The sequence below is a fragment of the Dendroctonus ponderosae genome, unplaced genomic scaffold, assembly GCF_020466585.1.
Source record: "Dendroctonus ponderosae isolate FM_Combo_2020 unplaced genomic scaffold, Dpon_F_20191213v2 Dpon_F_20191213_1, whole genome shotgun sequence".
Lineage (NCBI taxonomy): Eukaryota > Metazoa > Arthropoda > Insecta > Coleoptera > Curculionidae > Dendroctonus > Dendroctonus ponderosae.
The window spans coordinates 53,196,320-53,219,437 of NW_026017110.1; the positions used below are offsets into that span (position 1 = coordinate 53,196,320).

At 32.3% G+C, this 23,118-nt stretch overlaps 3 protein-coding genes and 1 long non-coding RNA gene across 11 annotated transcripts in view; 2 read left to right on the forward strand and 2 right to left on the reverse strand.

Annotated features, from left to right (window-relative positions):
- Positions 1–1,391, reverse strand: part of LOC109533796 (E3 ubiquitin-protein ligase HUWE1) — a 28,645-nt gene extending 27,254 nt beyond the window's left edge. For 2 of the 5 annotated variants that reach the window (XM_048661155.1, XM_019899208.2), the window contains exons 1-2: positions 833–989; positions 258–547 (exon numbers count right to left, since the gene is read on the reverse strand). In XM_048661155.1, coding sequence (XP_048517112.1) covers positions 258–518 — 261 coding nt within the window. In that variant the 5' untranslated portion in view covers positions 519–547; positions 833–989. Of the gene's footprint in view, positions 1–257; positions 548–832; positions 991–1,081 lie in introns of those variants that run through there. The other 3 variants (XM_019899207.2, XM_048661154.1, XM_048661153.1) reach the window with 3 other exon arrangements.
- A 666-nt stretch (positions 1,392–2,057) lies between these two features.
- On the reverse strand, positions 2,058–3,020 carry LOC125502675. Its single transcript, XR_007280447.1, has 2 exons — positions 2,919–3,020; positions 2,058–2,786 (listed from the first exon to the last, which is right to left on the reverse strand). It is a non-coding gene; the product is annotated as an uncharacterized LOC125502675 (long non-coding RNA).
- LOC109533810 (leucine-rich repeats and immunoglobulin-like domains protein 3) lies at positions 2,435–12,058 on the forward strand. The gene is made up of 10 exons (XM_019899246.2): positions 2,435–2,788; positions 6,459–6,602; positions 7,102–7,245; positions 7,310–7,453; positions 7,511–7,730; positions 7,823–7,985; positions 8,047–8,642; positions 8,694–8,813; positions 8,873–9,035; positions 9,398–12,058. Exons 1-10 carry the CDS (start codon positions 2,619–2,621, stop codon positions 9,721–9,723), a joined length of 2,190 nt encoding a protein of 729 aa, XP_019754805.1. The 5' UTR covers positions 2,435–2,618; the 3' UTR covers positions 9,724–12,058.
- A 1,045-nt stretch (positions 12,059–13,103) lies between these two features.
- Positions 13,104–22,678, forward strand: LOC109533811 (glucose-6-phosphate 1-dehydrogenase). 4 transcript variants are annotated; one of them, XM_019899248.2, is made up of 7 exons: positions 13,104–13,535; positions 18,208–18,326; positions 20,896–21,260; positions 21,316–21,694; positions 21,753–21,969; positions 22,023–22,228; positions 22,281–22,678. In XM_019899248.2, the coding sequence occupies exons 1-7, from the start codon at positions 13,511–13,513 to the stop codon at positions 22,536–22,538; spliced, it is 1,569 nt and encodes a 522-aa protein (XP_019754807.1). In that variant the 5' UTR covers positions 13,104–13,510; the 3' UTR covers positions 22,539–22,678. The 4 variants fall into 4 exon arrangements, with proteins under 4 accessions (XP_019754807.1, XP_019754811.1, XP_048517601.1 ...); XM_019899252.2 differs by having other exon boundaries at positions 13,219–13,368; XM_048661644.1 differs by lacking the exon at positions 13,104–13,535 and adding an exon at positions 17,765–17,852.
- The last annotated feature ends 440 nt before the right edge of the window (positions 22,679–23,118 follow it).

The following is a 23,118-nucleotide window of genomic DNA, read 5'->3' on the forward strand; positions in this document are numbered from 1 at the left end:
AATATGCAGATAATCAGTATAAACAAGCACAAAAGGATTACAACATAACTGCTATGTATTCCTTAATAGTGTAATATATGTACTTATTTATAAATCGATTCAAGAAAAACGTAACTACTTACTAAAAAAAGATACTAAAAGAATAGAATTCCCAGCAACAACATATTCCTGTTCAGGATAAAATGTAATTTCATATACTGATTCTAACAGGGAGCTTATAGTGCGATTTCTGGAATTAAAATATTAATGCCACTTACCTTGCCACTAAAACTATCACACTTTAGAGCCCATTTATTGTCTTCATTTCTCTCAGCAGCATTGAGCAAAATGCGATCAAAAATATCCAAAACTTGTGCCCAATGAAGTAGTTCACACTTGCCGAATGTCCATGAGTGAATCTTCGATAGTTCTTCCAGTAATTCGGTACGAGAACATTGCTGAAGTCTGTAAATCAGCTGCAAGCATTCAATAGGCACATCCGAAGTGCTTTTTCGCACCCGTGACCTGTCAATCTTCATGTTGGCTGTTCTTACTTGGGCATTTTCCTCTATAAACAGAAAAAAGGGCTAATAATACTGGTGAGCTTAATCGCATACTTGCATTGAATGGTTAACTGTATATGTATATGGTACTAGCTAAACGTTAAGTCATATTGCGATTGGTAACAAAAATAAAGCATTCTTTTGGAGAGCTTAATTACTTTTTGAGCTGATAAAATATTTCAGAAGTGGAACCTGGAACCTTTAATGCTAACTACAAAGGAGCGTATTATTATTTATCTGTTAACTTAATAATATATATGGTTATTATGACGGAACTGAATAGAACTTACTCAGATCGTTTGTTATATTTATTAATACTTCAAAGACTTCACAAGACTACTTTACCGTTAAAATGTATGTAAAATTGGCATTGTACATTCCCATGAGTAAATTGCACAATTAGACGTACGCTCTATCGGCCATATTGAAATGGAATGACAAAACAAAAATATCGAATCACCAAAACAAGTTGGCAAACATTGATATTGGAACTTGAACTTAACATTAAACATCAACTAAATTGGTTTTTTGCAAAATACCTCTTTAACTGCAAGTGAAAAACCAAAAAAAAATTGCCAACTACTCCTTCATAAACAATGGTTTTGTGAGCTCAGACAGCCACCAACGATTATTGTTTTATGTAACTACTAAAAACACTTTGTCAAACCACACAAACTATTTCACAAAATTCGAAAATCTGACGATAAACAATATGCAAAACTACTTTAAAACTATGAGGATTGAATATTCCTTTTTTGCTTAAATTTTGATAGACAAAAAATATAAAATGACATTCCTGTAGACACATGGGTCGTCACAGTGTCACACTCGTCAGAAATCATCAGGCGCCTTGACTATTGACATTTGGAGTGTGTTCCGTTAATTGCAATGTTGCTCGCAAAATAAGTGAAAACTCCGAGAAAAAGGTTTTCATTCCTTTCTGTTCAGTCTCAACAAATAAAACAATTTAACACGCTTATCACTGTGTATTAATATTATTTTTCCTGTCTTGGTTGCTTGTATGCAAGTAAATACATTTTTCACTGAAAAATTTTATCGTTATTCTTTTCATGTATAATAAACGTTAATGTATAAAAAGCACACGTTTTATGTATAAACAACCCATTTGCATTTCTACGCATTCCAAGTTGGATAATTCTCTTCCTTTTCCGGACTCTCCATTTGTCATTATTTTTAATGATTTTGTTATGAATAAAGTATTATTGTTATTTTAATTTTTATTTCCTATGCATATATTTTTGATATTATTAAAAGCATCTAAAAAATAAAAAAAAATAGACAAGATGTGAAATATCTTTTTTGTTCATCTGCTCCCTATTGACTTCTGAGGGTCACTTTATTAATTTATCGGACTGCAACAAGTGCAACCATAAAGTTAAGTTGTAATATAAATTTAAAAATTTGATCCAAAGAGCTAATTTAAAGAATTAATGAATTTATAGTTAAAAAGGAAAACAGCACGAAAAAATTGTGTTTTATTAATAACTGAATGAATATTGGATACCAGGTTTTATTGAGATATATCAATTGCAATCCACAAGAAACCTAGATAAAAAAAACGTTATTGTTCCACTCGTTTTGGACGTTTTTGTGGCACATTTTGGAACCTTTCATTTATATAACATAAAAATTATACAAAACTACCTAAATATCAGACTTCCTGAAGGATATCACAGTAATAAGCCAAATTATACGATTTTTCTTTCACAAAACGTTTTACAACGGTTATTTTATCGTTAGCACTCGTGTCACTTCCATTGTGTTTGAGACAAGGCCGCCAACTTGATTGATCAAACGTTATAAAATTGAAAAACCAAAAATCCCCAACAGGTAATTAATGTGAAATGTAAATAGATGTTTGTCATAAAGCGTCATGTAACAAGTATGTTAAAAATAATACATTTTTCATCATTTACTAAGGAAATGTTAATGAATTGCGAGTTTTGATGGGCTTGACTATACGAAAAGTAATGAAAAATACGATAAAATGCCGCGGTCTTGGCATCCGAACGATGCAAAGTAGCGAACTATGATTTATAATTGTGTTTCTCCAAAATGGTGGGTGTTTGTTTTTGGGTTTCATACATGGTTTTATTGTCTAGTTCAATGAGTTTCGCAAAGTCCATGTGTGTCCAGGACTGTCGTTGTTTAGATACGTATATAGACTGCGACTCTCTAAGGTTAAAAGTTGTTCCCAAGCACATCCCACAATGGACACATCGCCTGTAAGTAATATCATTAATATCCTATAGTGTCTCATTATCAGTGTCTTTTGTGAGACACGAGATCGCCTCGATAATGTCTTATATTTTACTCAAATGATCATTAATTAGGAATAAATTAATTAATAATTACCCGGTGGTAGAAATTGACATTTTTTCTATAGGTGTAAAGCACATATTTACCCTTTAATTAATTGGATACTAAATTTAAACCTAAATAAAACAGGTGAAACTATAAAAAATAAAAATATAATACAAGGTACAATTGACCAATGTTATCGAAGATAAGGGGAGAAACATTCCAGTTGTCATACAATGTTTATTATTTTTTGTTTGGAATCGCAGATGTATCATTAAGTTTATTTATGCAGCATGATACCAAACAGAACATTAACATGTGATTAATCAAATTAAAGCAAGATTTATTGAATCATTATAAATGAATTCACATTGATGATTACTTACTATGCTGTAATTTCAGAAAATATGAACATTATTTTGTTAAGACAAAGTAATTCGTTTAAGTACTGTATTTTGTTTATGGAAATTTAAAAGTACTAAAAACGAATACAGTTAATAAATTAGTTCTTGTTTTATCTTAATAGAGAGTACCACCATGTTTATCTGAAATAAACGAAGCGGCATTTTTATATAAAGTTAATAACGATATCAAATGACGCAAGCAGTTTGATCGAATATTATTGAGGAAAGTTCCAAATGTAGCTTTTTATTTACGTTAAAAATATACAGATGAACCGACAGCTCTATACCGGTAATATAGCATTTGTTATTATGAATGTGAATGAGGCCCTATGGACAAGGAACTCCAATCGAGAATCCAAAAGGAATTTTGTTGTTCAATGCATTATAATTAATATCAGTCAAGTTATCATACATTGTATCGTCACAACTGCTAATGTTTCATTTACCTACGCGGGTTTATTTTGTTTGATTTACTTTTTTAATAGCTTGTAAAGCTATAATAAAATATGCAAGTATGAACCCTGGGTGTGTATGATATTATTCTATGGCCAAAAAAGCTTATTTGAGCATTGCGTAGGATATGTACCTACACCTAGCCTCTTATGCTTTAGTTTTAGTTACCTACCTATGTTGATTTTTGTTAAATTTGTATGTTTATTTATTTGTTTAAACATTAATAGGCTTTGATTTTTAAAATGTGCGAAAGCAGTGATAAAATATTTTAATGTATACGTAGGTACCTAGTCGTGTATAAAAATTATATTCTTTACGATTATTTAGGGAATCGTTAAATACGTATGAATTAATCGTCTGATAAACGTGAAGGTAGGAGCCCAGATAATAATTCGCTGGAGACCCCATAGTATCTAAAACCGGCTCTTCAGTTTATTTGTACTATAAATATATTTATACGTATATACTTATAGTAAAAAATTATACGTTTTGCCAAAACTCAATTGTTGAGGAGTAAGTATAGTATATAGAGTAATATTCATTTTACGGCTGCATGAAGAATAAAGTAAAGAGCATGCGGAATAATGTAGTGTTTTATTACTAACACAAGTTTAAAGTTTTGATTCAACATGTTCCCTCGCTGCTTCCCGGCTCTTCTAATAGTAGGGGAGGCAGCGACATTTGACGACACCATTTCCTTTCATTTTATTTTTTGACCATAGATTATTGAAATGATATCTAACAATAAAATCATCGACTTCCATTCCAGTGGTAGATGGGCTTGCAGGAGGGTTGCGATTCTCGCCAAAAATGAATAAAAAAAAACTCAGCCCTTCGTATGAAACTTACTCTACTCATTGATTTGGACCTAAAATCTGTAAAAAGTATCGTCTTCCATCTGTATTCCACAACAAACTACATTTATTTACAAGAGAAAAAAAATTCATAGCCTGTCAAGTGAAAGTAAGTGTGATGGCTGATTTTCATAATTAGAAAAATAAAAATAATAGTCTTCCACTTGTAAAGTACAACAAAGGTCGTTTTCCAAGCCGATAAACATGCAGCCGATATGCCGCATAAGCGAGCGTCGCGGCTACCAGTGCATTTTTACGTGTTTGAAAGTTGATAATTAATATTGAAAATTTAGATCTGTTCTTACATTTATTTCAAAATAAGGAAGCCACACCGAAAAGCGGCGTTCAAAGTGTGTTTCCGTGGGTTCAAAAGCTTTTCAAGTGAATTTCTGGTTTTCGTAATTCCATCTCTGGTAATCGTGGCTTAATTCGTAAACAGAATTTGTCCACAAAGCTGTTGGTGTAAAATGCAACGACAAAATCTGATACGTGCAGCATGGGCTGCAGGATGTAAATTTTAAACTGATTGCATGTGATAAGGGTTGAAACCAAAATTGTGTAAGATTCTCCACATTTTCATTCCACTAACATGCACACGATTAAATATTCTTCGTACGCTAGACTATTTTGGATTATGTTAAGAATCGCTTCCTGTTCTTCAAGTTCTTGCTCTGTGGGGACGTTCTGCAGCAGCTTTGACGGTGCACATTGATGAATACTTTCTTATTAAATATTCTTCTAGTAGAAAACATCCACTGATATTCCTGCACTGTCGCTCTTGCATTTCCGTCACAGTATCTATAAGTAAAATTAGTACCGACATATTCTCGATTTAAGAACGCAGCCATATCAAATTCATATTAAAAGTCTATATAATTTTACAAGATTTAGTTAAAATCATTGGTAAATAATAACATTTTTGCTTTACAGAAAATGTTGGACTATTAGTAGCGCATAATCTTCACTATGATTCATATGGTCGAAATTCACAATCCAAATTGTGATTGTTGATTCAAAACTAAATATTGAAATAATTAAATACGTTTTAAAATAAACGCACCTACTTTGTTAGGAAACCAATCTTTACAATAGATACTAACGTAAAATGCGATATATTTCAGGATATTTGACTACCTGTGACCTTTTGATAGACAGACATTGTAAGTTCATGTTTTGTGTATGTGTTTGTAAATGCTGGTATGATTTTGTAATTTTTGATCCAAAACGCAGCCAGATTCCAAAATTAAGTCGCAGAAAAAATTAAGATTTTTAGTGGGATTTTCTGAACAAATAAATAAAAACCGCAAGAAATCAAGTTACTCCTCTGGACACACCCGTTGACATTCAGGATAAATCTAATGTGCAAAGACCTAGGATTATTCCGTCAATAAACCGATAATTTGATCGGTTAAGCGTTTTATACAAGAAAACGTAAGGATCGCCCTGTCTCTCGGAAACGGCACTTGCGGACCCATGTTTGTATGAACTTGTTTCGATGCTTTGCTAAGGGAAATCTCCCTCCCTTTCGCTTTCGCCACTTCAACTCTCCTATCTGTAGAATTTACTGGGAATAAAATAATAAATACGTTTTAGGAAAATGTCTTCTTTGAACATGTTTATAGATATGTATTATTGAAGAAGCAATCTGGATTAATGTGATTGCTTTTATTTGGGATTTCCAAAATAGTCCTTGTATGACAATTAGGCAATACATATTCCTATTGCTTGAATAAGTCCAATTTCGTTACGTACAGCTAAAACTTATTTTGCCATTTTACTATTTACTTAACAATAAAAGACGAGAAGTTGATACATTACTGAGGGGTTAAAACACATCTTGTCTTACGTATTCTTAGTACTTAGAAATAATATTAAATTTACAGGGAAATCAACCGAAACAACCTTACACAAATAGAAGCTTTGACATTTCAAAATTTAAAAAATCTACGAGTCTTGAGCCTGAAAAGAAATGAAATCGACACTCTCAAAGATGGAGCTTTCTATGGCTTGAAACGAATAGAAAAACTGTAAGTATTCTTATATATATATTATTTGTGTTATGTATGTTACTTATTAATACGGAACTCGACGATAACATTATTTGTCAGTGCATGATGAACTAAGGGATTAATGTAAGCTTTTTATCAGATAATATGTGTTTTATTACTTGATCACACAAAAATGATTATGTTATTGATAAGGATTACAATACCAATTCAAAAATATTGGCGTATAAAAGATACTGAAGAGAAGCTCAAACAGCATTATTAAATAGGGTGGGGTTTTTAATTTTAATTCATTACACGTGTTTTCCGTCATTTTCATATTAATTATTTTTTTACGATTTCACTTAATAAAGTGTTTGTATAATCAGTTAGCACACGCAATGCTGTTTGAGTAATAGTCATTAACATATTTTTTGTTTGACTGGCTATTTTTCAATCAACATTCAAATACTTTTTCTGTTATAACTACAATGTAAATGTTATTAAAAATGAATCTCAAATTTGGCTATCTGTTTCACAGAATGTTGGATAAGAATCATATTAATGTAATCACAAAAGGATGGCTTTATGGATTGGAGTCCTTAAAAGAGTTATCTTTAAGTCATAATAGAATTAGTCAAATACATGATGATGCTTGGGAGTTTTGCAGTACATTGACTAATTTGTAAGTCACAGTAGTTTTTTTTTATTCAAACTTGATTTTAATTAAACACGGTTATTTCTTTTAGGGATCTGTCGTTTAATAAATTGAATTCAATTAAAGAGTACACGTTTAAAAGCTTAAGTAGCTTACAAAAACTTGTTTTAAATAACAATGACATAGCTATTATTATGGATCACGCATTTGAACAACTTCCAAAATTAAGAATATTGTAAGTATATGCTAAATGCACATTAGTTAGAGATTGAAAAATTGGCAATATTTTCAGGCATTTTAATTACAATAAAATATCATGGACTATTGAAGATGCCAAAGGAGTATTTCAAGGTCTAGGAGAATTGGTTAAATTCCATCTAATAGGAAATAACATTAAATCGATAAACTCTGATGCTTTTTTGGGATTGAAGAATGTCAGTCTCATTAATCTAGATAGAAACAATATTACATCGATCCATAATAATACTTTCAGCAAAGTTCCTGCCTTGAAGGTAAATAACATGGGCAGAATTGCAATTGCGTTGGAATAAAACGTCTTTTGATGTTTTTGAATGCGTATTTACGTGTATACATACAATTTTAGCAATTGACAATAAATACGCAAAGCATGTTATGCGACTGCAATTTGATATGGTTTCTTGAATGGCTTAGTGGCAAAAAGTTGGAAGTTAAAGCGTTTTGTGCCTATCCACAATGGCTCCATGGTCAATCTATAACCAATATATCGATGAGCAATTTAACATGTGGTTAGTATGATTCTTTCGCAGTTTCCTAAAGTAATAACAATGTGGTTTTCCTTTCGCCCAGATGAGGTTCTAAAGCCTAGGTTGACTGAAGAGCCCGCATTGGAAATAATGGCACTAAAGGGCGAAAGTGTAACACTAAATTGCAAAGCTAGATCCAATTCAAATAGTAATTTGACCTTTGTCTGGAAAAAAGACAATGTTGAGCTTGTGAATTCCAATGTAATTGTTAACTCCAATTTAGATCAAGATGGAAAATCGGTTGAAACGGTGTCTGAATTAAAGTTGTTTTCTGTTGAGCATTCGCATGCTGGGAAGTACCAGTGTGTAGTGAGCAATAGTTATGGGATTACCTACTCCCAACAGTCAACGATTTCAGTTCTCGTATATCCAACTTTTATCAAAACCCCTAAGAATGTAGAGGTTGAAGCAGGACAAACTGTTAAATTGGAATGTGCCGCTACAGGAGAACCTCCTCCTGAGGTAGCTTGGCATAAAGATGGAGGCAATGACTTTCCAGCAGCTAGAGAAAGGCGCATGCATGTATTGCTGGGAGATGATGTATTTTTTATTAGAGATGCTCGACCTAGTGATGCTGGTGTATATAGTTGTACAGCCCATAACACAGCTGGTATTGCATCAGCTAATGCCAGTTTAAAGGTAGTTTGTTCAAAACTTAACGATTTGTTTTTAAATTTATATTTATTAAAGGTACTGCAACGGCCCCAACTGATCCATGGGCCGGAAGACCGAGAATTGCCTGCTGGCGAACCCATAGTGCTTCAATGTATGGCGCAAGGAGTTCCGAAGCCCACGGTAACTTGGGTTAAGGTAATACTTAGAGTATTTAACTTTGAAATATTAGTAAATGATCTCGAAACGTTTTATAGGATGGAGAGTTGATTATGGCAACGGAGAGACACTTCTTTATAGCTGAAAACCAACTTATAATTATTGTGGATTCAGTACACAATGATTCCGGGATTTACGAATGCCATCTAAATAATTCTCAAGGGGAAGAAGTTGGTAGAAGCAGAGTTGTTGTAAAACCAAGTAAGATATTTTTATATATAAGGCACGACAGGCGTTACAGTATTTATCACTCATTTGGGTCAGTTAGTGAAGGTACAGAAATTAAAAAAAATGGACGCATACGCTACTATAGAAAATATTATTGAAAATTGAAAATTACAGACAAGATATTTTTCTTCTTTCTAAAAAACTCACCCTGTATATTTTATGTGAGATAAATATACCAATTGGTGAACTTTATTGGATCTACAGAAAAATCTAATATTTTCCTCTAAACGTCGCCCAGCGTCAAGTCAGCCCCAAATTGTGTTCTCTTAAATAAGAACATTTAATTGAAAGTATCAAGCCATATATGAATTAAATCATGTCCCTTTTTCGTTTAGGTGTATTGGATACAAGCAACATGATGGGCATTATAATAATAACTGTAGTATGTTGCGCAGTATTTACTTCAATTGTATGGGTAGCTATAATATACCAAACGAGAAAATCAGGAACGCCCAAAGAGCCGGTAACGTTTCCGGGCACAGAGTTAACAGAATTGCACGTTGACTGTGCATCGGAGAGATCATCATGCAAGGATAGCGGAACAGGTGATTCTGCTAAAAGGTCCAGCGATGATTTAGCTGAATTTTCTATCCTGCTACATTGTGCAAGATCAGATCATGATCGGGGCATCCAAGTTGATTCCGTGGAAACCGGAGACTGAGATAAATTCTGAAACTCTGACTGCTTCTGGTATGCTTTAAACTCTTACTGTAGGTTTTGCCTGAAGTATTGCAAAAATAATTTTTATTTTAATCCTGATTATTTTGTGATAAAACTCGTAAATTTACTTTTTGAAGAAATAGAATGCAATGCTTCTTCAATATTACCTAGCTAGTTACAGTTTTCCTGATGTTACTTGCCAAATAAAACTAGTTTCTTTCTTAGGGGTTTTACGATAATGATTTTACACGCTTCGGTCCGCGATTTTTACGTTTCTCAGGTGAGTTACAAAGCTTACTTTCAGAAATTACTTTACTTTAGAAGCTGCGGACTTGCGTACAAATTGTGCTTTCTGTTTGTAAGTTTTGACTCAATTTTCCAAGACTGATTTAAGTACATTAAGAAAAAGCTTTATTACTATTAATTAATGAAAAAAAAAAGAGGAAAGGAAGCTGATAGTTTTTACAGATTTTATATTATTCGAACCCCGCCTAGAAAATTGATGGTATATCAGTCATTTTTTAAATCATAATGAATTTGAATATTGTTTTATTCGAAAAAAGTGCTGATTTATTATTTATTTAATTATCTTTGTTCTTATTTAAATTCAATTTAAATAATTATTATAATCTGTAATTCCGTTCCATATAGGAGTTTTTATCCATGTGGTAATTTAAGAAACTTGATAATATCAATATCTTACAAAATCTATAGTTTATTGTGCCATTGCAATGTTTAACTTTGGCCAAGACAAGAAAATAACTATATCGTAAAACCCGCCCCTCTAATCCTGGCATGCTTTTATTAATTTGGGTTATTACACAACTGAATACACTATACAGGGTAAAGCTAATGACTTTTTGGTGTACATCTATTACGGAAAATAGTTACTTGAAACTTTTAAGGGATATGTAAGTCCAGGAAGAGGATACTGACCCTTTCTCTTATTAGTAGGTGGCTATGTAAATAATCGTTTTTATTCTTGGTTCCTGTGTTAAGTTTTTAACCTGTTAGAGGGCGTGTAATACTTTAAGTTTTGTACCTTGTGATATTATTTAAAGAGGTATTATATTTTGTTTTGTCTCTGTCTTTTTTGTAGATTAATAGGAGGAACTTTGTTCCATACATTTTTGTTTTAAATGTAGACTGTGTTTATGTTGTATATATGATATATTTAGATTGCCATTTAGTGTAGTTTGACACATTATCATGACAATGTTGCAAACGTGAAATTTAATGTTTAATATAACATTTAACAAAATATTATTTCAATTATGCATAACAATAAAACGTGCGATACAGTTTACATATTCTATATTTCAAAAACAAATTTTAGAAGTACTTAAAATATTGTCATCGAAGGGAAATAAGAAGGTTGTTCCTCGAGTATCCACTTATTTTATCTTAGATAACTAAAGACATATTTCGGTGATCTTGACAATTAGTAGCTTGAAATTGAAAACATCGAGTTAAACCAATAGGTAGATACATTTTTTTTGTTAATTTAATATGAGTTCCCATAAATGGCAGCGTGGTATTCATATTCAGATATGATTATGATAACCATCTAGGACGTTGATGGAAATTAGTAAATAATTTTCAGTTAATGAAATGAGAAACTCATAGCATGCTCCTTAACAATATTAAGAAATGTTCTTAATTAATTGCGCGTTTCTTAAATTATGTTGGATTTAATTCTAATAGATGGAGTCTACATTTAATGCTACTTATTGGACCAGTTTTTATTGTCTTACTGATAAGTATTATTTTCCTTTATGTATCTAGCCGCTAAAAAGCGTGTAGTAGAGCCGAAGGTAACATATATATGTTTTAAAGGATAGGGCAATCAGTTGTAAAATATACATATGTTGCCTTGAATTGGACACACGTGTGTAGAAGATCGTACAAGTCTATTTTAATTCCTTTTAGTTTAGTTAACTAATGAATGTGCTCTATTTATTTAAAAACGTACGCATGTCAATGTGGATTGAATGTATTAGTGAGTAAGTACCTATGATTATTGTTTGAAATTACAGAAACAACCGTACCTTCGGAGTAACCAAAGAAAGTTTGTGTGTCATAAATTATTCCTCACTAACACTAAAAATAATTTAAAATGTTTTACTACTACAATCTTAACATTATTTTAAAAACACCTTACTGTTAAGGTAAGGTTTATTTTCACCTACCACACAATCTTTCTTTAGTTGCACATCCAACAATATTAGTTTCAAAAGTTAAGTATTGTTATCTATTATTTTCACACACACTCCGATTTCATAGTATTATCATTGTGATGAACGTATATTTTTGTCTCAATAAACAACTACTCAATATTGTTTTGTTTCAAACCTTTTTTTATGTTCCACAAAATACACGCCGTAACACTTGCATGCTGCAAAATGTGCAACATTTACCCTAGAATTGCATGATAAAGTCAAAGTTTATTTTGAATGATTTATGTAGATGTATTGACATTAATCCAATAATAATTTGGTGTTGATCATTTCGTCCTGCAAAGGTCTGAGAAAAATCTGAAGCGCGAAATATTTTCCCAAAACTGCATAAAATTTAGCTACTAGCGTAATGCAAAATATTGGTGAAATAGGTATAAAATAGCTAAGCATGAAAGATTATAAATCTTCACTGCTTTCTGGGAAAAAAGTGACCAGCAAGATCTCTAGACTTGACCTCGCTCGACTTATCCTGTGGTAATTTGCAGATTCTTCTGTTAATGAAATTGCCACGGGAAGCAATTCAAGGTTATTCAAACCGAGAATGAATTTTGTTAAAATGAAAAAATGAAGACTTAGCAGGATATCTATTGTCAAGATAATAACGGTGGTCCCAAAATGACTGGTTCTGGTCCATTTGTTTTACTTTCTTAAATAATCCGTTTTAGTCAGTGGTTAGAAGAATCCATATTTATAATCTTTATAAAGTGACAAATATTTGATACCAACTACTATGGATTTCAATAAAATCTAGGTATATGTAGAGTGGACCTAAAGAGTAGCTACTTGTATTGTCTGAGTGGTGCTATGTCTTCAGCGTTTCATGTGAAATATAAAGTGATAAAATGAGCATTTTTGCGTATATTTGGTTTATCTTTGTAGCCATCAATTTAATGTTCAAATTAATTGCAATTTACACATTTTTTATAAGATTTGTAAGTCATCATATTGACGATTTTGATTTAAACCGTCAGATAAAGCAATACAGCATACTTGTTAAGTTTGGTGACACTATCTGAAATTTTTGAACACTAGTTTGTTGGCAAAAGTACGAAAGTCTTTTAATTCCCAAGGTTTAGAAAACAATGTTCTCCAATTTTTCAATTAGCCATCCTTATACATTTTTCACAGGAATTTTGTACAGCACACCGTTAATCTATTTTAAATAATTGATAGTTGTCGTTTTTTGCAAGTCATGTTATTATTATGTACCTAAGCTACTATAAGTTTCGGCGGTATAATCTCGATTGTATTGAATTTTTGTTACCGTTTGTTCTTTATCAGCATTCGAACCCGCTCCATGTGTAGTACTGCTAGTAGATTTACTAGAACAAATTTTGCTGTATAATTCCGAAAGGCGTCATATTGCGGTTGAGTAGTACTTAAACTTTTATCGCGAGATGTGCGAAAAGGTATGATAATGAAATCGCTTCATACTTGTTTGTGGTTCCTTTAAATTCTAAGACTGACTCTTAGCAGCTTCAATTAATCAAAAATTGAAAATATTTTTTGTGATCCTGTAATTATTGACTAGTTGTAGAAAACATTGTTAAAATGTCCAACCAAGCACCGGTATCAAGTAAGTAATTTAAATACTTAATCACGGCAGACTGATGAGACTTAACTTATTACTTAAAAATTGAGAAAATAAGTCGGATCGCTTGACAAACTTCTACCTATTTTTTTAATACTTAGTTGAAACCTTCTACCTTGGGAAATATGCATATTTTCGCTTACAGGATACTTGTTTATGAAAAATAGTGCAAAATTTTTCCTCAACTTATTTGAAAATTGAAATAGAAATAATCCAAGATTGAATCCACAAAACAGCAAGCAGCGACATATCTAAACATGGTACATATATATACCTTATCTGATATTCTCGAACCGCATAAGTAGGATTTTCACTATTTACTATCGCAAATCAAATATTACTAAAATTTCGTAGATTTCTTTCTCGTTTCTCGTAAGAAAATATTTAACTTAAAAATCCTAGCTTTATATCTATTAACGGTCAAAATCTTTACAAGTCGCTTAAATGAAAAAAATATGCGAATTTTGATGCTAAACATTTTTCAAAAACCTAAATTTGTTTCACAGATTGCCTCTGAAAGTTTCATTTAATTAAGCTGAATTTAGTATTTCGAGTTAACTGTGGTGTGTATATTAGTGGTTTTGAGAGTACGAAAGCTGGTACCAAATTTACAATTCCAACTTTTCGGATTTAAATCTGCCTCTACCGATACAAACTATATACAAAACAGAATCCGAAATTAGGTATTATATTTTTCTAAGTGACCCTAAAACACGACATATCTTGTTCTATTAGATCATAAGAATAAAAAATGTGATTCAAACTGTCACATTTTTTACTCAGCCATATTAATGGGAAAGAGATTTACAAAAATGTGATTTTACTTATACGCCTTTGAAAAATTATTCTCATATAAACCGCTGCATATAGCAGAGAGCATTAAGAAACATTGATTATTTACATGCATTATTACAAACAATTGGAAAACCCATCATGGAAAGTTAGTGGGAAACTTACAAAAAGTCAATATAGAAAAAACAAGTATATGACCTGAAAATATCGGTAATTTAAAGTGTAATTTAAAATTTAACAAATGAACAAAATAAGTTAATTTAAAATTGACAAAATTATAAATTTTTATAGAATAGACCACATTTTCTTAGCTCAACGTGAAAAAATATGCTAAAAAAATTCAACAAATCATATTGATGACTTCATTGCTTCTCTCATACTATCTGCTTCGTTGCGGTCGAAAATATTAGTCCATATTATTTTTAAAAGTTGCAAATCATTGGCAATGACTTGCAAATTATTACCTGAAAAAAAGGAACTCGCACTAAATAATTACATGTATTACTTAAGCCGACTTGATAAGAAATGAACAACACGCTAAAATTACTCGCAGCTTGAAATAAATAAGGTATCTAAAAAATTGTTTGAAAAAACAAGCTATAATTTGCTTTATGGTTCTAAACTTAATTTATTTAATAATTTGGTTGGTGGAGAAACCACCTATTATCTAGTGAATTACTATGAAATTGTGTAATGTTTCCGTTTCCTTTACGAGGATTTCCTGGACGCTTCTCAAGGAATTTATTCTCAAATATATCTCGAAACTTTTAAGTTCAACCTATTGTCATAATTGTTTTTCCGTTTACTTCTTGAAAATACTAAAGCTAAAAATTCAATTCCAATTAGCAGGCTATTATTAATAGAGTTAAAAATTATAATAAAAAAGTCGAATTTTGCTTATCAATAAGAATTGCGGGCTTTATGATTTTTTGATAACAAAAAACTTATACATATATTTATATTATTGTTTCGGAGATTTAAATCAAAAACGTTGAATTCTAAAACATTCAATCTGCTTATCAATAATATGACTCGGGATGCATTCATTTCCCATTGGTAAATTTTACAGCGCATCTATGCAAAAATGTAATAACATATAGGAAGTGTCATTTAAAATAATTATACATATTTCTTCTTACGAAAAATGAATAATTATTCGAGTGGCTGCAACTGTTATTTTTTACAAAACATTTCAAATATGTCAAAGCGGTTAGACTTAGGTATATGATATTATACATGAAATATATTTAGAATTTGAAGTAGAATTCAAAAATGTAATAACATATAGGGTGTGCAATTTAAAATGAGCAAGTTGATACCTACTTCCTGTATAACCGGAAGTGTGGCTTTCCTGAAAATATGTTAGACCGCTTGCCCACAATAACTGCACACTGTCGAATTTTCTCAATTCTCCTAATTACAGTTTGCCACATATCGATCGCGGCGGTTCCCAGTGGGACACCCTGTATAAATCTTATGCTTTATTTATGATAAAAAGATTCCGTTTTTATGTGTTCAAATGAACAATACGTTTTGTGTATGGATAATGCAACGGTAGTACCATAGTCTTAATGTGAGGGAATACCAACAGCGATACCCCAATCGACGTCTTCCAGATGAGCAAACGTACAATAGAAACATCTACTCTTCCCTTAATGGGTATGTTCCCTAAACTCACTTGTAAACGTAAAGTTGGGCGAAAAAAATATGCTGGTGAAGTTTTTGCACTAGTTGAAAATAATGCTGGTACTAACCTTACAAGAAGAAGCAGTTGGTGGACACAGTAAGACGTCTTCCATCGGATCTTCTACAAATAGTTTGGGTTAGTTTGGGTTAGTGACCGCAGGAACCAATTAGAATTATATGGATAATCTTTTAAACACTTATTTATAAAATTTTCAAGAGATGGATTTTACTATTTCCACATTGATCATGTGTGGTCAAGAACCCCACTTTCAAACAAACTTCTCCCTAAACGTTCGGACTGCAATATTTAACGATGAAGATATTGCACCACATTTTATTGAGGGGAATTGAGCAGTGTTTTGAAGAACGCTTTAGCTCTACTACTTTAGGGCAGTCCTCTTCAAGTCAAAAGAACGATATTCTTTTTAGATGATGTTGTTTCGGCCCATTTTCGAAGAATCGCGGTGGTACCATACGTGGCCACCGTGATCTCCAGCCCTCGACCCACCGGACTTTTTCATATGGGAACATGTGAAAATACAAACTTATTCAATGGGATGCGAACAAGAATGAGATTGCGAAAAGCAATACGGAATCTGCTCATATGCGGGATCTTTTTGCTTTTATTAGAATTATTTTTGTCAGTTATAAAGCGTTCAGAATTCAGTAAAAGTGAGAATAGCAATGTCTGCTTAAAACTGTTATATAATCATATACGAAGTATTTCGAATACCTCGGCGGAGACCCTGAATAATAGTGCATTATATGCTACTAGGTCGAGACAAGAGCTGATCCAGGGACCTTGTGCTGGGTTTATAACGACTAACGATAATTTTTCTAATTTCATAGACAACAAAGTACTGAATTTCTACTACTTGACCCCCCCCNTTGACTCGAAAGCTGGATCTGCCGCTGGGTCGAGAAGTCGAGAAGAGCTATTATATAGCAAACACTTTTAAATCCTGAGGCGCGTAGCGCCGAAGGTATAATGTGCGAGGTATTTAATAGCCTTCTTGACCGAAGTATATATAGGAATTCTTTAATTAACTACTAACACAGATAATTGCCTAAATTGATTTAATTAGATTTTGAATTTCCAATTAATTGCTATTTGTCTATCTAAATGTCACCATATTTGACAGTCTAACGTTCAGTTGTCAAACTGCCGCAATATGGTTTTTTGGTCTCCAGAAAACACGTAAAAGTTCTATGAAAAACTCCTGACAAAAGAGAAAAATTAGTGAATGTCAAAATTAGAGATTTTAGAAATGAAAATGGATGGAATCTCACTTGAACTTAGAGAGGTCCGCAAACTAAAAATAGTGAAAAACGTAAACATCTTTCATTATTTATCTAGAGACTTTATTATTATTACTATTATTATTATTAACCAAGAAGAGAAATATAACTTCTCACTAGGGAAATGGAATAAATATAATGGTGACTTCTCAGGTTAGTAGTAGAAAAACATATTTAGGAATAATGTACTATCATCACGCAGAATAATAAAGAAATGGCACGAATAGCAGTAAAAATTAGTAAAAGAAGAGAATATTTTTTGATAAATTTGAGGATTTCAATATGAAGAAAATAAAAAATTCCACCCTAGGACAGCTGCTCTCGGACTATGGTACTCTAATAGAAATCCTAAGTATACGCTGCATGTTTAGTTGCCTAAGAAGCGATGTTTTTTTTAGAAGAGAATGAGCATGGTACGGTCTCATGGTTCCTAAGGTACCAAAATTTCACAATTCTTTAGTTCAAATTCTAGTACTATGGCCGATAAGTGCGAAATTTGTTTTTCACCACATAAGAGAAATTGTGGTAAGGATTTTTCTATAATTCAAGTTTTCAACGAAAACCGGCGGGAAATTTTAAATATATATATAATCTGGTACTACCTAACCTTGAACTAATCAAACTTGTAATTTAAGCGTGTTGCATGTTATTGAAAACAGAATGAAAGTCATCTGATTATTTAGTCTTAGAAACTTTTTCGCTACATTCCGGTAATAGCAACAATCATTCCTTTTTTACCATTCCCATAAGCGATCAAAATGTCTTCGCGACTATTATTGGAGTGCAACGATGGTACTGATTTAGTTAAACCTCCATTTCTTTAGTGTATTGGACGGTTTCACATTGGTGTATTTGTTTGACGCTAAATTTTCTATTGTAGACAACTCAGAAGTATGTCTGGCCTTATACAGAAAATCTTTGAAGTCCAAAGATATGGATCACGAAGGAACCCACTTCGATGGTCAATATCCACATATCTTTGTTACATTGGGAGCTTCGGTAAGTGAGAGTAAAACTCTAATAAACTCTCCTATAAACTTTTAATTTCATCTTTAAACATTTTTACTCTTTTACAAAAATTACTTAAAATAATAAAATAATTACCACACCTTCTTACACACCGATACCCTAGAAAAATATTGCCAGAAAAGAGTTAAATTAATGAAAAGTAACAAATTTTCATGAAATCTATACACCGAGGTTGTAAATGTCGTTAAAACGGGGTTACTTTCAGTAGTGTTCCCTTTATGCCATCAAGTACCAAATCGACCTTAGCAAAGGTCATCTTCATGGTTTTTTAAACAAACGATTCACAAGGTTACGTTAAGAATAGCAATTTCTAGTGATTAGCTTAATTTGAAATCATGCCACCAATTGCTTTAACTCATCGTCAATAGGTGTATATGTACTATAATTGTAACAATATGTACTGAGTGAATAGTATTGGAAAAATGCCAATAGATGCAAGGAAATTTAAACTGGATTCAATGGAGCACGATTTATGGGAGCCCATTAATTTACGTTTTACTGATTCGCGCATTTAAATAGAAGAAAATAATTTATAATGTAGTGAACAACTTCTTAGAAAAATCAGCTACATTCGTCGATTAGTATTTCCAAAACTAAAAAGGGCCTCAGAGAAGAAAATGATGTCTACATTTTTAAACGGAAGACTTATTATATATATATATATATATATAGTATATTACGTCTATTTTGGATTCTACGATAGAACATCCTCACAACAATCCATCGCGTCTTTCTTCTGATTACAACCATAAAATATGAATAACTTCAATTTAACATTACTTAAAAAATGTCGAATGAATGAGTTGCCCATTTAAACTAATACATTATCAAAGTCGTTAAATTATTTCCATTGGTTTATGTTCCGAAGAAATCACTTTATTATTTGGTCAATTCACATAAACGTTCAATTTCAAATAGCAAGGAAAAGTCAAGCGGAGTTATATCGGGTGATCTGGTGGGCCACTCAATTGGACGCCCTTCGTCCAATCTATTTATTAAAAAATTGTTTTTGAGAAAGAGAGGAGGCGCTCCATTTTGTTGGAACCTATTGTGAGTTAACCCCGTTTTAAGTAGGTATATTTAAAAATTACTCTTTTGTCTGGGTTTCCTGATGATACATTACAACTGTAGCTCGATATCTAGGTTCTGACTGTCCATCAACAGTCAGAACCTAGATATCGCTATAGCTATTTAACACGTCGTCGTTTTCATTGTATCGTCTAATAGGTAAAAACTGACACGTTGGAGTCGTTTTTATAAAAATCTGCGAAATTGTTAAGTATAACGCATGTTACGTTGGGAGCATGACTTATGTATTACTTAAAAGCTGGATTTTTGTAAATTTATTCAATATTGTTTTAAAATTTGCATATGTATATCGCTTTAAAGGTTGGAGATATCAGATAAAGCGATTGTGAACCGTTTTCGAAATATCAGTCGTAAATTTCAACGACCCCGTAAAATTTGATAATTTTCCTTCTAGCTCTTCTAAACTATTAGAAATTTCTGATAAAACCCAAATAATGGATATTGCGTTAACAGTGGTAGATAAGAACTTTTTTGCGATAGTTTCCCCTCTAGCTCTGTTATGATTTGGAATTTATCATCAAAGTTAATTATTAAACGATGGTCCTCGAGACTCCCCATCAAAAAGACCTTGTGATTATTCCGATAGTTTCTACCGTTTTCAAAATACAAACGAAAATATACGAGAATTTATACATTTGCATAGTGTATATTGTTTAGATTAAAGTGTTTGCTTCACATCTAAAGGCAAAGAACTTGAGACCGGAGCCGAAAAAATCATTACTCTTTGCTAGAGCTTTTAAAATAGCCTATTCAACAACGTTTTCTTGTTTTTTTCTAATATCCTTTTAGAGTTCGAATTTTTAATGAAACCAAATAGTTCAATGCAGTTTTTCTGGCGATTTTGACTACCGTTCTTGCGATTACGGTCTTTTATCTTCGAAGACTTCTTAAATTCAACATTTTAGCTTACACCTCTTTAGAAGTTAATAAATTGTTAAAAACAATTGATGAGGATCAAAGATACAGGCTATCGAATTTGCGGGTTTATTCCTACTGAATGAATGATATTTTCAAGCGTTTCTGAGATGACAAATTCAGGCACTACTTTGATATTCAGTTGCACCACAATACTATTTGAAAAGAGTTCTTTCGATGTATGCGATATTTCATTCTGAATCGGGCCAGCTAAGATTGCAACTCTTGATAAGGATGAGTTGTCTTCAATAAATAAAATACACACTTGTGCATATGTTATCTGCAGAACCGACCATTACAAGAACTTCAGTGCGATCTTTCTTAGACAAAGGCGTTTTCCTTCAAAATAATACGTTAAACGAAAATATAATACATCTAATAAATAGCATTAACAAATTAGGCAAAAGCGTTTAAGAACTGTGATGAAATTACAGCATTAATCATAGGATCTAAAAATGGCTCAATATTCAATTTAAGAAAAAGTTGTCGGCAACATCTGGAATGAAATTTCGGTAATTTTCAAATATTTTTTTAGGGTGATTTAGCACGTAAAAAAATCTACCCTACACTATGGTGGCTATACAGGGATAACTTACTACCATCTAACACCCACTTTTTTGGATATGCCAGGAGTAACACGACGATTGAGGAAATAAGGGCAAAATGTGAGCCATACATGAAAGTAAAAAAAGCAGAAGAGAAATTGTATGATGAATTTTGGAAGTTAAATTATTACATATCGGGAAAATATGACGTTCGGAGCGATTTTGAAAAACTGAATCAAGCAATATCGCAATACGAAAAAGGGACCGTTGCGAATCGGTTGTTTTACTTGGCTTTGCCCCCTTCAGTGTTTGAAGATGTTACTGTTCTAATCAAGAATAATTGTATGGGGGAAAAGTAAGTCAAATCGATTTTTTTGTCGAACAACAGTTCATTTTAATGAATATTTTAGAGGCTGGACAAGAATTATAGTTGAAAAACCATTTGGGCGAGACTCGGCTAGTTCGCAAAAACTGTCTGATCATCTATCTAGCTTATTTGATGAACATCAACTCTATCGTATTGATCATTACTTAGGAAAAGAAATGGTTCAAAACCTTATGACTCTTAGATTCGGAAATAGGATTTTTGGCCCGACATGGAACAGAGATAATATAGCATCTATCCAAATCACCTTTAAGGAACCTTTTGGAACTCAAGGAAGGGGAGGATATTTTGATGAATTCGGCATAATTAGAGATGTTATGCAAAATCATTTATTACAAATTTTAACTTTAGTAGCGATGGAAAAGCCGGCTACTGTACATCCAGATGACATTAGAAATGAAAAGGTATTTACCCAAATGGAACAAAAAAAATATTCCAGTGAACAACTCAATATATTTTTAGGTAAAAGTTCTAAAATGTGTCAACACTTTACATCTTAGCGATGTGGTTTTGGGTCAATATGTGGCTGATCCCAATGGAAAGGGAGAAGCACTAACTGGATACCTTGATGATCCAACAGTTCCTGAAGGCTCAATCACGCCTACTTACGCAGCTGCCGTACTAAGAATAAATAACGAGAGATGGGATGGAGTTCCATTTATTCTTAAATGTGGCAAAGGTATATTGTTTTATTATTCAATGTCCATTCAAATAACTGGATAATGTTTGTAGCACTGAATGAAAGGAAAGCAGAAGTAAGAATTCAGTTTGAGGATGTTCCTGGGGACATTTTTGACGGAAAACCAAAGAGAAACGAATTGGTGATTAGAGTTCAACCAGGCGAGGCTTTATATTGTAAATTAATGGTGAAAACTCCTGGTATGGCCTTCGATATGGAGGAAACTGAACTTGACCTTACCTATGTGCATAGATATGAAGTAATTTGAATGGAAGTGTGGTGAACTTTATTATAAACCTGTATATTTACAGAATGTAAAATTGCCAGACGCCTACGAGAGGTTAATTCTAGACGTGTTTTGTGGTTCGCAAATGCATTTTGTTAGGTCCGATGAACTTAGCGAAGCTTGGAGAATATTTACACCCTTGCTACATCAGATAGAAAATGAAAGAATCGCACCTACACCATATAAATTTGGAAGCAGAGGGCCCAAAGAAGCTGATGAACTGCTTAAGAAGAACAACTATACGTATTCTGGTTCATACAAATGGTACAAATCTAATATTTAATTTGGTGGGGCAAACAGGTTGACATTTTGCATTCCAATGATTTTGTTTTCGAATGCATTTATTGTTATTTTATGACTTCTGGTTTTGGTTTTATACTTGAAAGTTTTAATCTATGTTGAATATACAAGTGGATTGTTTTATTTGAGTTTTTTAAAGCAAACCCAGGTCGATTTGGTTAGAAACCGACTAAGGGAAGCTTTTCTAATAATTGGCCACCCAGTTCTCCCGATCCGAATCCAATGTATTTTTTCCTTAGGGTGTTTATTAAACGGTTTTTTTTGTCGCATCGATATTTTAAATTAAAAACACTTGCGTAATTTTAGTGTTTCTATGATTAGGGCGGAAACTTCGGATTTAGAAAACTGTAAAAATTTGAGTTGGGATAGTAACTAATTGAAGAATCAGGTGAGTTTAGCTTAGTTTTTCACTTTTTTCTAAGATTCACGCATGCACGTGGAAACTGATACGCGTTTGTGAAAATAGAGGACTGTTAATTTATATTGCAAAATATTTTGTAATATTTGCAAAACAGTTAGTGAGAGGTTTCAACTTTCGCCAATAAGAGGAGAATAAGACGTCA